The sequence below is a fragment of the Rhinatrema bivittatum genome, chromosome 3, assembly GCF_901001135.1.
Source record: "Rhinatrema bivittatum chromosome 3, aRhiBiv1.1, whole genome shotgun sequence".
Classification (NCBI taxonomy): Eukaryota; Metazoa; Chordata; class Amphibia; order Gymnophiona; family Rhinatrematidae; genus Rhinatrema; species Rhinatrema bivittatum.
Window position 1 is genome coordinate 120,651,239 of NC_042617.1, and position 14,400 is coordinate 120,665,638.

Below are 14,400 nucleotides of genomic sequence, written 5' to 3' on the forward strand. Positions count from 1 at the left end.
CTTGCAAAGAAGCCTTGAGAATATGGAACTGGATAGACCAAGCTAAGGTAACTCTGCAAGCCTTGTACATACTGAGCATTGCAAATATGGGGGCAAACCGACGCAGCAGAATATTTCACTCACATTAATGGTCCCTGTCGCAAATGGTAGCTAACAACTTATTCCGGCATTGGGGTCAACCCTGGATAGACCTTTTCACCACAGAGCGAATCAGGAAGGTTCAAAATTTCTGTTCAATCCGCCCTAGCCCTTATTGAGAGGCACCAGACCTTTCCTGCTGCCATGGGACACAGTCTGCTTTATGCGTTTCCCTCCGCTACCACTCTTTCCCCCATCAGTACAGAAATGCATACAGGATTGCGCCGAGGCAGCCATGGTATGCGTATTTCATAGAGCACTTCTTCTGTGGCCCCTTGGAAGCAGTCCAGATCTATTGACACAGGAAGAAGGGTGCCTTCTCCATCCATTACACTCACCTCTGAATCTAACAACATGGATGTGGAACATGCGGCCATAGCACACTGGAACCTACCGGACCCAATTCAGGATATCCTACTGTTGGCAAGAAAACCATCCACCCAGCGTAACTATGCATTTAAATGTCAAAGCTACTTTAGATGGTGCGCACATCAATCTCTTGTCCCGTTCTCTTATGGGCCAAAACAATTGCTTTTCTATCTACACCACCTCTTGCAAACCGAGTTGGTAACCAATTCGGTGTATGTACACTTAAGCGCTATAGCGGCATTCCATCAGGAAAATGGAGCACCAATCTCCATGCATCTGTTATTCTCATGCTTCATGAAGAGCCTTCTTCACCTATGCCCTCCAGTGAAACAGCCTCCTGTCCCATGGGATATCAACATCTTCCTGACCACTTTGATGGAGCCTCCCATTCAAGCCCTTAGAGTCAGTCACTTTGAAATTCCTCATTTGGAAGGTACTTTTCTTAGTAGCAGTAACTTCTAGAGATGTGAATCGGAACCGGTTCGGATTCCGGTTCTGATTCACATGTGGTTTTTTTTTTCATTGGGCCTGATCGCGGTTTTGTTTATCAGCTGCGCCCGAGCCGATAAACAAAAAACCCACCCTGACCCTTTAAAACTAATACCTTAGCTTCCCCCACCCTCCCGACCCCCCCAAAAACTTTTTACAGGTACCTGGTGGTCCAATGGGGGTCCCTGGAGCGATCTCCCGCTCCCGGGCCGTCGGCTGCCACTAGTCAAAATGGCGCCGATGGCCCTTTGCCCTTACCATGTGACAGGGTATCCGTGCCATTGGCCGGACCCTGTCACATGGTAGGAGCACTGGATGGCCCGCGCCATCTTGTGCTCCTACCATGTGAAAGGGGCTGACCAATGGCACCGGTAGCCCCTGTGACATAGTAAGGGCAAAGGCTATCGGCGCCATTTTGATTACTGGCAGCCAATGGCCCGAGTGCAGGAGATCGCTCCTGGACCCCCGCTGGACCACCAGGGGCTTTTGGCAAGTCTTGGGGGACCCTCCTGACCCCCACAAGACTTGCCAAAATGTCCAGCGGGGGTCCGGGAGCGACCTCCTGCACTCGGACCGTCGGCTGCCAGTATTCAAAATGGCGCCGATAGCCTTTGCCCTTACTATGTCACAGGGGCTACCAGTGCCATTGGTCAGGCCCTGTCACATGGTAGGAGCACAAGATGGCGCCAGCCATCCAGTGCTCCTACCATGTGACAGGGTCCGGCCAATGGCATGGATACCCTGTCACATGGTAAGGGCAAAGGGCCATCGGCGCCATTTTGATTAGTGGCAGTCGACGGCCCGGGAGCGGGAGATCGCTCCAGGGACCCGCACTGGACCACCAGGTACCTGTAAAAAGTTTTTTGGGGGGTCAGGAGGGTGAGGGAAGCTAAGGGATTAGTTTTAAAGGGTCGGGGTGGGTTAGGGGTTATTTTTGTGTGCCGTTTTTCCTGCCCTCCCCCAAAACGATAAGAGAACCCCCACGATCAATATCGTGGGGTTTTCCTATAGTTTTGGGGGAGCCCCCGATTTCTGACGATTTTGAAAATATCGTCCGATATTTTCAATTGTCCGAAGCCCGATTCACATCCCTAGTAACTTCCGCATGAAGAATAAGTGAAATCCAAGACTTAGTCCATTTTCTACTTTATCTCCAGTTCTACTATGTCAAAGTCGTCCTGTGACCCCACCCAAAATTCTTACTGAAAGCGGTGTTGACTTTTCACTTGAACCAGAGCGTCTTGCTTTTGTTTTTTCAAAACCACACAGGCATGAGAGAGAAAAACTACTCCATACACTAGATTGCAAAAGAGCCCTAGCATACTATAAAATAACTCAGGCTCATAGAAAAGTATCATAACTATTAATTTCCTACGATCTAAACAAACTAGTTGCTCAAATGATGAAATGTACACTTTCAAACTGGATCACAACCTGCATTAGACACTGCTACTCCAAACACTCACGCCACCTCCCAGACCCTATGAGAGTGCATCAAGTATGTGCAATAGCTGTTTCAATTGCACACCTAGAAAATGTGACCATCGAACATATTTGAAAGGCCGCCACCTGGTCATCTATTCACACTTTTACATCACACTATTGTCTCAATAGTACAGCAGCTACTGATAGCTCAGAAGGAAAAGCGGTTCTCAATTATGCCACCATATCTTAATCTTGCTGACCACGAAGGAGTCTGGGTTGCAAAAGAAAAAAAAAAGAAGAGAAAATAACACTATTCAGCAGCCCTTAGCTTAGAATTCCCCATTGAGCATGGCTAGTTTCCTGCTTATCAACATACAAAGCAAGTTTGCTTACTGTGAATGGTGTTTTCCATAGATATCAGGATGAATTAGCCATGTGAAACCTGCTCCTCCTCCCTTGGACAGCAACTACAGTGAAGAAATCAACTAGCTTTGTTATCAACTAAAGAGAGTTCTGGAGTGATCATTCGCACAGGAAATCCTGCGCATGCTCGATAGACTAAAACTTTAATACTTTGAGAGACAGCTCTGCCTCGTGCTGCCTGATGACGTCACCCCTATTGAGCATGCCTAATTCATTCTGCTATCTGCAGAAAGCACCATTCACAGTAAGCAAACTTGCTTTATTAATGGCACCTGACTCCAACACTGTCTTGGCTCTTAAGGGGGTGTGGTAAAAGAATTTGGGCTTTAGCTAGGATGATGAGGAACGGGAGGAGATTTTCCTCAGGCATTGTAAGGGGAACTCAATCAGCGCTTCCATTTAGGAGTCTGACTATAAAATTTTCCACCATTGGTATTTTATCTCTGTGAAGTTACATAAAATGAATTTTAAAAGGATTCCTCTTGTTGGAAAGAGTGTGGGGTTAGAGCCACTTTTTTTCATGTCTGGTGGGAGTATCCTGTCAGCATACCTTTTTGGTCAGAAGTAATTTTGTGGATTGATAAAATTACCAATGTGAGGCTCCCTCAGGATCCTGCATCTCCTTTGACATAATTTGAAAACTCATTGCTCTGACTCTCCTAGGTCACCTGTTCACATGTTAGTGGCAGCAAGGTGTCATTACTTTATACTGGAATTCCTCCTCCAAACCTACTATCTCTCTGTGGTTTCAAAACCTCTGGCATATTTACTCTAGAGAACTATTGACTCATCAGATAAGATATTCTTAGCCTGATGTCTCAAAGATTTGGTAACTATTTTTAGATTTGCAGAGGAAGGAGGTTTGGATACTTACAGGGGTTCAATATCTCCTCTTTTTTACTGCTGATCTGCTCATCTTTTGCTGGCATATATTTAGTCCCTTTGCTCATTTGCTCATTTTTTTCACTCTTCTTACTACTTTTGGACCAAATGGTAAGTTTTATGGGTGGATTTAGTTTACTATGGGGGTTGGTCTGATGTTTTCTTTATCTTTTGTTTATTTTTTCTTCTGTATATCCTAATGTTATATTAAGGGGTTGTGGTTTATTTGTACTATTGCTGATCTTGAAAATCTTCTATTTGCTATTTGTTTGACTTAGTTTATTTTAGTATGCCTTTTTATGCTTTTTACAGTTTGTTCAGCAATTGAGTTCTCTTCTTTATATGTTACATATTGATTCTGAATTAGTTACTACAAAATGTTCAATAAAAATTATTAAACAAATAGAACTGCTCATTATTCACCCTTGATATTGCATGTATGGCAATGAGCTGCTTTGCAAATGCATGCAAAGCAACTCATTACTAGGCAATTTCATGTCAATAAGATAATGCGGTTGCATGAAAAATTGTAAGCTATGCATTTTTCATGGAAGTTAATTACAACTCCTGAGTTGTAACTAGTTTTCCCTAGGAGCATCAGGACCCTAACTTGGGTTCTGTTGCATTAAAGGGGTCAGTCAGCCTAGAATAAACCCCTCCAACTGAGGAAAATACCTGTGGGTCTCTCGACTCTCTGTCCCACCTCACACTGCCCCTTGAGGCAGCCAGACTCCCCAAAATAAATTTTAAAGGCCATTAAATTGTAGCGCAAGCCCCAATCCCAAATTTTTCAAAACCCTCCCCCTGGAGGCCTCTCCCTTGGGCTTATCAAAGTTGCCCTGGTAGTCTAGTAGAGGCCTGGAAGGCCTCATAGGCTCTGGACCTGGAAGCAGTCATTTTCCAAAATGACACCAGCTGGCCAATAGCTTGTCTTTGCCCCGTCTTATAATAGAAGTAGCTGGAAGTTTCAGAGCCTAGGGGGCGCGCCAGGCTTCCACTAGACTACCAGGGCAAGTTTGGTAAGTCCAAAAAGGGTCAGGGAGGTGGGTGGCCCTGTTTTAAGGGAGGGGGAATTTTTTTAAAAAAAGGAGGGGGTATGAGGGCAAGGTCTATGCCTTTAAGGTTTATTTTGGGGTCTGTGGCTCCCTCCAAGGGTGGGGGAAGGAACTTGGGCAGAGAACTTCAACAGTCTTTGTCACATTAGAGGGTGGATATACTTGGGGGCAGATCAGCCTCTTTAATTCATAGTGGCCCCACAGCCAGGACCAACATAACACAGAATTTGCAGAAACAGCTAAGCTGTGGTATTCTACCAGTGGCATTTAAACATTGGGGAAAATACCACAGGGCATACAGCCCCCTTTTGGGAAAATACCACAGCTTAATAAATGAGCCCATTAGATTGGAAGCCTTTTGGGGACAGGAAAATATCTACAGTACCTGAATGTAATCTTCTTTGAAGTGGCTGACCAGTTGCAAAAGGTGGAATATAAATCAAAAACTATTTTTCTTACTGGGACATGGATGCCCTATGGCAAAAAAATATCTTGTAATCATAAACTGTGGCAAGACTTTCACAGATGTTACCCTCAGATGCAGAGCAACCCACAGAAAAGCCTTATTAGATTAAGAAGGCAGGAAATCAAGACTCTCAACTTCTGAAACTGTTGAAAGAAATTGATGTGGTTCATGTCTTTGCCAATAACATTAGGCTAATAAAACGATGTCCTGATCTAACAATACAGCAGGCCATGACATAGCTGGGATGGTACCAAATGATTCAATGCCAGTATGTTGGTGGATGAGTATTGGCCTGAGGGGTTCCAGAGGGCCGGGTGTTTAAGTAAGAACCTTACTAGCTTTTATAGCTCTTTAGATTATTACAAAGCTTGGAGATAAGACATGGGATGCTGGATATTGGATTAATGCTCATCTACCCTGGATGGCAGAAAACTGATTAGGAAGACAACAAAAACTGACCTGGATATGGAATGATATCGTACAAGTGGTCAAGCTTCTACATTTATCAGCTGGTATATATTCTTGCAGTATGGTACAAATGGGCAGAAAGAATGGGCTGATTGGTCTTTTTCTGCTGTCTTCTACTATATTACTAATATAAGAAGTGACCCTATGCTCTTACATTGTTATCTGTCTGGATTGGCAGACCTGTAGGCAGTCTATATACATATTTTGCCCTCAGCAGAGGCTGGTGATAGATGAACTGGATCCAAGGCTGGTGAACTAGATCCAAGAACAAACTGTGAAATTGTGGTTCCCTTGGAGATTTGGGGCTTTTGGCTGGTGACTCTGGGATTCTGTCCAGACTTTGCCATGATTCTATCTGCTCTCACAGTCTTATCATTTAGTTTTCAATTGCCTAGACCAATTCATTCACTCTGTCGGAGTAGTCTCGCACTTACATTAGAGTGTCTATGATCACTTTTTGAACTGGCATAAGCTGTCAGGATTTGACAGTGCTGTAGGTAGTCTACTCACTTGAAGTTCATGTAACTTGATTGGAGGGGAAGACCAGAGGCACTTGGAGCTGGAGAACCAGAACCAGGGGCATCCTATAACAAGGCTAAATAGTAGTCCAAAGTATAGTTCAGTGAAGTGTCACAAAGCGGACAAGGAAGTCTACTTGTGAACAGTCAGCAATCAAAGCAGAGGATCCAGCAGTAAAGAGTCAGCAGTGACAAATCACGAATCAGGAAGTCAGACTAAGAGCAGGAAATTGTCCCAGGATTCTGATGTGCTAGCAAAGTTCATCTGTAATGGCTGGCTTTGTATGCTGCTTATTAGTGCTCTATCTTTCCTTGATCCCATCCCCTGTCATGTCAGGCTATGTGCTAATCTTTCCCTTAGAAGATGTTTATACCAGGGAATCCACCTTACTTGTGCCTTGGTGGCTTTCTCCCTGCTTTGGTGCCTTCCCACCACCACCCTGTCTTTCCAGGCCACCAATTCAAATCCAGATGTTTCCAATATAATCACACAGGATTGTACATGAAGTCTGTTATGCAGTTCCACAGATACTGTGATAAAACTAGTTTCAGCTCCTCAAATGTAATGGATCAGATTCCAATAATTTTGACCAACTATTGTTTGTTGCTAGGAACTCCTCAGGAAAAATATTCAAAGTTCCAATGGGGCAATTTTCAAGCAGCCCATATAGTTGCAAACTGTATGGGAACTATTAATACATGTACTGCATGCAAAGTTTTCAAAGAAAAACTACCTGTGGTATTGCTCTCTGACAATATACAAGTGCAAAGTATGCATGATAAAAGTATCCGCAGACTTTGCACCTGCTATTTGTGCAGGCAGCAGAGAAAACAAAATAACACGTACATTTGGGGATAATTTTCAAATGCATTTCCTTGCGCACAACACTGTTTGCACTTACATGCATACTTTTCAGTTGTAAAAAGTATGGGCGGATTTTCAAAGGGTTACATGCGTATATTACGCATGTAACCCCGAAAACCCGCTCCTACGCGCGCCGAACCTATTTTGCATAGGCCCGGCGACGCGCGCAAGCCCCGGGACGCATGTATGTCCCAGGGCTTGAAAAAATGGGCGGGGAGTGGGGGCGAGACCGAGGCCTCCGGCACAGCGGTCGTGCCGGGGGCTCGCTCAACCTACGCCTGTCCGGAGGCAGACGCAACTTTGTCAACAAAGGTCAGGAGGGTTTAGATAGGGCTGGGGGGGGCGGGTTAGGTAGGGGAAGGGAGGGGAAGTGGGGGCGGCGGAAGGAAAGTTCCCTCCGAGGCTGCTCTGATTTCGGAGCGGCCTCGGAGGGAACAGGGAAAGCCACTGGGGCTCCCCTAGGGCTCAGCGCGCGCAAGGTGCACAAGTGTGCACCTTGCGCGCGCTGACCCCCGATTTTATAACATGCGCGCATGTTATAAAATCGGGCGTAGATTTGTGCGCGCCGAGTTGCCTGCACAAATCTACGCCCGCGCATAGGTTTAAAGATCTGGCCCTATGCGTATTAGTATATTTGGGAAATTTATGTGCTCTATATAGCAGGTGAAATTTATGTGGGTACTTTCAATGGGATGAATTTCAAAGCGAATCAGTTCTTATGTTCTCTTTGAAAACTGGTGTAATTTATGCATGTATTTGTTTCATAGATTACCTATGATGTTAGAAAATTATCTTCTTGAAAATCAAAACTATATGCACTGTATTAGTTCCTTGATCCAAACATGCCGACAGGGATGCCTTTTTTTTTCAGTAGCTAAAGATAAACACACTGGGGTAGATTTTCAAAGGGTTACGCGCGTACCCCTCCGAAAACCTACCCCTGCGTGCGCCGAGCCTATTTTGCATAGGCTCGGCAGCTTGCGCAAGCCCTGGGACACGCGTATGTCCCAGGGCTTTCAAAAATGGGCGGTTCGGGGGCGGGTCCGGGGGCATTCCTGAGTCCTCTGGCACAGCAGCCGTGTTGGAGGTTTGCGCGCCGGCAGCTGGTCGGTGCGCACAAGTTATACCTGCCTCAGGCAGGCGTAACTTATGAAACAAAGGTAGGGGGGGATTTAGTTAGGGTTGGGGGGGGGGCCCGAAAAAAAAGTTCCCTCCAAGGCCGCTCCGATTTCGGAGCGGCCTTGGAGGGAACGGGGAAAGCCATCAGGGCTCCCCTCAGGCTCGGCGCGCGCAAGGTGCACATGTGTGCACCCCCTTGCGCGTGCTGACCCTGGATTTTATAACATGCGCGCGGCAGCGGGCGCATGTTATAAAATCGGGTGTACATTTGTGCACGCCGGGTAGTGCGCACAAATGTACCCCGCGCACGTAATATTTAAAATCGACCCCACTGTGGAACTTGCCTTTTACTATTCCATACATGGCCCCAGCTCCCAATATATCAGAAACCTTCTTCCTTACACCAGGTTTGAGCCATATATTGAAGTTGTATATTAGAAGACCCAGAGCTGAATGAGCTCTTTTTCGTACTTCTAGACCTGCGTGTCTTTTTAGACCTTTTGTCCCCCACCTTTTTGCCACCAGAACTCACCACTATACCACATCCAGCTACAACCCTTGTCTAACCCCTGTTCTACCTCCTCTGAGGCCCCTAGTTTTGCCCTAGTGCTTGTCTTGCCAGCTGTCATACAAGCTGCCTCAACAGTGTGTTCATATGCCACCACAGCATGCTCTGTATGGACCTCCATACTGTAGGCTGCGGCTGCTATCCTGCACAATACAGTGTGACCTGGTGCCACCTTTGTGGACCATTGGGGCAATTAAGTAGCCTTAGGTGCTCCAAGATCCTAAACCTTAAAACAGAATGGCGCATTGCTCTCTCAGAAATGTTGGGACTCACCCTCCTCTTACTAGCAGGCTGGCAGCCACAGAAAGGATCAAGAGAGGAAAACTGTGAGGGATACTTGATGCATACGGTTTCGTAAGAGGGGGAGACCAAATTTACCCAAGAACAACTCCATCTAGCAGAGAGCACTAGTATTGTGAACAGTGCAGCCAGACTACGCGGCACTGGCCCTTTAAGGGCTGATGTTTTTTTCTTTCCTCCTATGTCTAAAAATTGCCCACTCTTTCCTGGGTAAAAGTACATGCGAGTTCGATAATGTGCGCATTTCTGTCTGCAGGAAAGAGTAGACGGGCTCAGAGGTGGAGTTAGGTCAGGGGAGGGCAAGAACACCTGTGGTTTTTGCATTTTCAAAATGCAAATCTCCACGGGTGCTTTTTCGAAAAGGGGAAATGCATGGATATTTTCCTTTTAAGAACTGATGCAGAGCCTGCAGGTTAAAGTGCCTGCGTTATTTTTAAAATTTCTCTCATAATTGTAACCCACCTCATTCCTTGACAGGACAAGCAGGAAATTTAAAATTGAAGATAAATAAATAAGTACAATTCTTCAGAATCAAATAACCTTAATGAATGTTTTGGTTTTTTTTCTCATTCTGTCATGTAGATGAAGATCTTGGAACTTACCAGTATTACGACAAGAAAGATCTAGGTAATATATCCATTGTAATAAACTTAAACATTAAAATATTAAACATTTGAAAATGTTTATGATATTATAGAAAATATATTGTTTATCTAATAGAAAACTTAGATGTTTGATTCATTTTCCTCAGCTTTACTGTGTCAGGAATTTTTCATTTGTAAAAATGAAAGTGCCTCCTGCTTCATTTCAGTTTGTTAGCTCCTTTTATTGAGATTTAAATGCACAAATCCAGTCAATAAATCAGCAGTACAAGTGTGTTAGTAGTGTGACACATTTAAGCTGTCTGACTTTTTATTGTTTCTTGCCTGTGTACATCTGCACTTGTTTTGAATTAGCAGAACATATTTCAGGAGACAATGTAAGAAAACAGTAATACTTCCAACATAATGGGCTGATTATGCTCCTTCTAACCCAGTAGATGGCATCATAAATGCATGTGAAGGCTCCACTGTTGGGCCTCCTGAATCTTTACCTGATATCTGAAATGGGCATTTCGGAGTGAATGATCAGTTTTCTTTATCTGATTAATTCTGTTAATCCTAGAAGTTTCTCGATGGGCCAAAACTTATTTCCAGCTAGAGTTACTTCCTGTTTCAGGTCAGGTTAAAGTTGGGAAGCTTGTATGGGTATCCCTTGTACTTTGGTGGGTGATTAATATTCTGACTTCATAGTTATGATGACAGACCGACTCAGCTTCTGTTCTGGATTCAGTTTCAGATCACCTCGATATTTGATGAGATTGGAGACTGAGTATTACTGGCCCACCTGTTGGGCTGCATAAGCTTTTCTTTCAATGCAAATTTAAAACATCTGACAAAGAGGTGAAAGCACCAATAGCATCTTAATTCTGTAGACATTTTTGCAAGTATATTTCCTGTCAACATTTTTAAGAATCTTTTCTTTAGAAGGGATATTAATATGCATGAATTGCATTAATATAAGATACTAATAATTGGTGACAGCAGTTTTAGTCATTGCTGTATTTATAAAAATCGGTATAAATGTATTTTTTTCTAGCATCTCAAACAAACTATGGATACATTGAAGAGAAACAACAACTGGCAGAATGTAAGAACCAGTTGCATGCTTCTTGTTATTATATGCTTCTAATATTTTATTATTTGTTTTCACTATTGTATTTGTAAATTATAATTTATCCAATATAAAACTGTTTCTGCTTATATATTTTCTTTAGACAAATAAATAAAAACACATTTGTGGAAAGCCTAGAATAAGAGAAACATTTTGAAAATTGAGCCCTTTATTTGCTGAATTTGAAAGGAAATTGCTATAGACAAAATCTAATTTCGATAAACTATAATAGTAGATGCTCGATGTGTGAAGTATTTTAATCCCTGCCAAGTGTCACTTTCCCTTCCAAGGCATCTGATATACATTTGACAAAGTAAAATAACATTTCGTATAACAATTACATTTTTATTGTGATGCTTGTATCAAAATGGCATTTAATTAGCTACGGTGAAATAAACATCAGTGTGTATATAGCACTATATATTCTGATAGGGAGAAAATAACTTTTAGAAAATGCATATATATTCCCTTTGTAATATGTGGCTGAGTTTTGGTCCTTTAATTCCAAATGATTCCTGACCCTTCTTTGGTTTGGGAGTTTGGGTTTTCCTGGCAAGGTCCAGAAGCAGATTATATCGCCATCAAGGAAGAAATAAATAACTTCACATGTATGTGGTTTACAATTGTAATACATGAGTAATACTAGAAACCTTTCCTGTGTCAAAAAAACCTCTGAGGCAGAAGCTGGATGGGAAAATGGTCAGTGATAATATATTTTTTATGGCAGAAATATTAGGAATAGCTTTCCAGAATGCATTCTGAAAGATGGAAATCGTACCTACTTGTGATTTATATATTTTTTTGAGAGCACATATTTTTCGTCAGCATTAAAGAGGCACATCATACTCTACCAAATTGGTGTTTGTGAATCCTCTGAATTGTATGTATTTTTAGGTAGGTGATGGTCCAGCCAATCAAAATAATATTTTAAAGGCTAATTAAAAAAAAGATTTACTGTACTATTTCAGAAGCCCCATAGGTCTCAGGCCACTGCCGATCAGCTTTGGAAACCTGCCTGGCTTGTGATGTCATGGCACAATATCTTGTTTTCTTTGGCAATCGGCTTAGCCAGCATTTTTCAAAATGACCTTTAAAACTATGTATATTTAACTGGAAACATACGTGTGCATATATTGGACACTTGGTAATAGACACCTAAAGAAGCTGAATTAGCACAGGATTATAACTTGAAAGCAGTACCACCAGTTGTCCAGGGTTGAAGTCTGCTCACAAGCTTCAAACTTGTGGTAATTCAGCCCCATTATGTGTATTTCACTGGACAAAAGCTCAGCTGAAAATAATGAAATTTTAAAAAGCATTCACAATTACTCTATATATGTGAAGGAAAAAAAAATCTCAGTGCAATATGAAGTACCCTTTTATTTTACTATTCCTAGTCGCTTGTTGTTAATGTTAAAAGTTTTGCTTGCCTTCTCACTTTTCATGTTGCATCTGCTCCAGTACTTGTTGTCTTTATTATTACCCAAACTGCCCAAATGAAAATATTTTCATGGTAGTCATTTTTTTTTTTATTTTGTTGGCCAGCTCGAGATTATCCCTGGATCCTCAAGAACAGACGTCCAGAAAAGCTTCGAGACACGCTCAAGGAGCTGGAGGTACCTTTCAGAAAATTACAAGAATGGCAACAAACAATCCCGTTTTTTAAATCCTCTTTCAACAGCTTTAATTTTCATAAAGGATCAGCCCTCACGGTGATGATAACTGTGCTTTTGTCCAGCGGACCTTTCTTAAACAGTTGCATCTTTGTTTATGTGGCATGCTAATCTCTCCCTTCTTGAAAACCAGAAGCACTTTAACCAGCGGTGACAACATGTACAGCCCACTCCACTCTCTATTTTCTGTTGTTCTTCAGGAGCTGATGCAAAACAGCGAGTGTGTACTGAGCAAATGGAAGAACAAATATGTCTGTCAGGTAAAATGTTTTGACATGCTGTTGCTATCTTGAGTCGGTGAAGCTGAACAACTCTTCTGCGATTGATCCCGCTGTGCTGGAAATGGTTAACTGCTAGAGAAACAGCATTAGGTGGAAGATTTTGGTATCACTTGGATTCAAATTTTAGATTATTTGCAAATAATAAGCAGACATGATTAGACAATCTAACTCTGGTAATTTTTAGCAACTAGATTCTTTTTGTGAACATTAGTAAACCAACAGTCAAAATAGTATTTTTTTTTTTTAATGATATTAACCCGTGCTAGACATTGATTTAAGGTTTCAGGGTGCCCCAATAACTTTAAGAGGTTTTATTTTTCTGAGGGGAAATATTTTCCTTGTTTAGAACAGATTCTAATGTCATTTTCATGTTTTGGAGGCATTTTTTTCAAATAGCCTGCATAGTTGTGAAGTACCCAGGTACTTTTACTATGCACATTTGTGGCTAAGTTTTAAAGAGATACTACCCAGGTAGGATATAGTATGTGAACTAAAAGTATCTGTGTTGTTGTGCACATCCTATTTGTTCAGTTGGCCAAGATTGTTCAAAATAGTGCACATGTATTTAAAAATCAAAGGTATTTATATTTGCATATATTTAAATTTATATTAGATTTTATATTTCACTTTTTAGACACATCAAATCTGTTTTACTCCTCTGACCTAAATACCGGTACCTCTTCTTAAACTGGCTAAAAGCATGTGCAGTATGGAAGCCTTTGGCTACTTTCAACTGAGTAAAGGAGAGTAATTTTCCCGGGTAAAATGGCTTTGAAAATGACCCTCCTCCGAGTTCAGATGTACATTGTATATACAGTTTAATATGCCTAAAAATAATGACCATGGATTTTGTTTTAGTTTAATGGACCCAACCTACTGAACACGGATGATGGGTGCTATTAATACTATTCAGTCGCTGACTTAATAGCAAGATAATTTTAGGGAGGGTTTATTGTACTAAATCCAGCCTCACATCCAACCGTTCCTATCTATTTTATAGACATATGTGTGTATATTTTACTTGTGAATAAAAATTCAACTTGCTTGCATAAAACCCCGCTTTATGCGCATAGGTTTGGCACATTTTAAAACATGTGTGCATAATGGAAATCACCAGTTTTCTGATTCCACTATTCAGCCAGTACTTCCCCAGGTCATTGAGACCCTCCTGATTCTTCAGCCTGAAAATCGTCCTAGTTCACCCAGGCCTCCCACCCAACCAATATTTGACAACAGACCTGTCTGATATCAACTATGCGAGATAATTAGCAGATGTAAAATTGCACAAATAAGCACGTGTACTCATGTAAGTCTTATAGCAATTTACACATGTACCTTAGCCGCACCTCGAATGCCGCTAAACTGCCCCTTTTTGCGGAGGTAAAGTGTGCACAAAAGTGAAAATATGCATGTATTTCTGATGTTTATAAAATAGGATGTCAATAGAATAATGTACTGGTCTCTTTTCTACATACAGCACTCTATCGCCAAACTGCTTATGTAAGACCCTCTGTTCACGAGTAAGCATATATTATATCATCTCGATTACCATAGGGGTCTAGATTACTTTTAATAAATCCTGCAAACCTTTTGCTTAATTTTTCAAATTATCTTAAAATGTCTATACGAGAATTATAGGGAAACTCCC

The 14,400-nt window shown here is 42.0% G+C and overlaps 1 protein-coding gene across 2 annotated transcripts in view; it reads left to right on the forward strand.

Moving 5' to 3' along the window:
- The window catches only part of WDPCP (WD repeat containing planar cell polarity effector), a 714,814-nt gene that overhangs the window by 161,340 nt on the left and 539,074 nt on the right, over positions 1 to 14,400 (forward strand). For both annotated transcript variants that reach the window (XM_029593664.1, XM_029593663.1), the window contains exons 3-6: positions 9,668 to 9,712; positions 10,724 to 10,774; positions 12,344 to 12,414; positions 12,672 to 12,731. In XM_029593664.1, the coding sequence (XP_029449524.1) occupies positions 9,668 to 9,712; positions 10,724 to 10,774; positions 12,344 to 12,414; positions 12,672 to 12,731 (227 nt within the window). The remainder of the gene's footprint in view (positions 1 to 9,667; positions 9,713 to 10,723; positions 10,775 to 12,343; positions 12,415 to 12,671; positions 12,732 to 14,400) is intronic.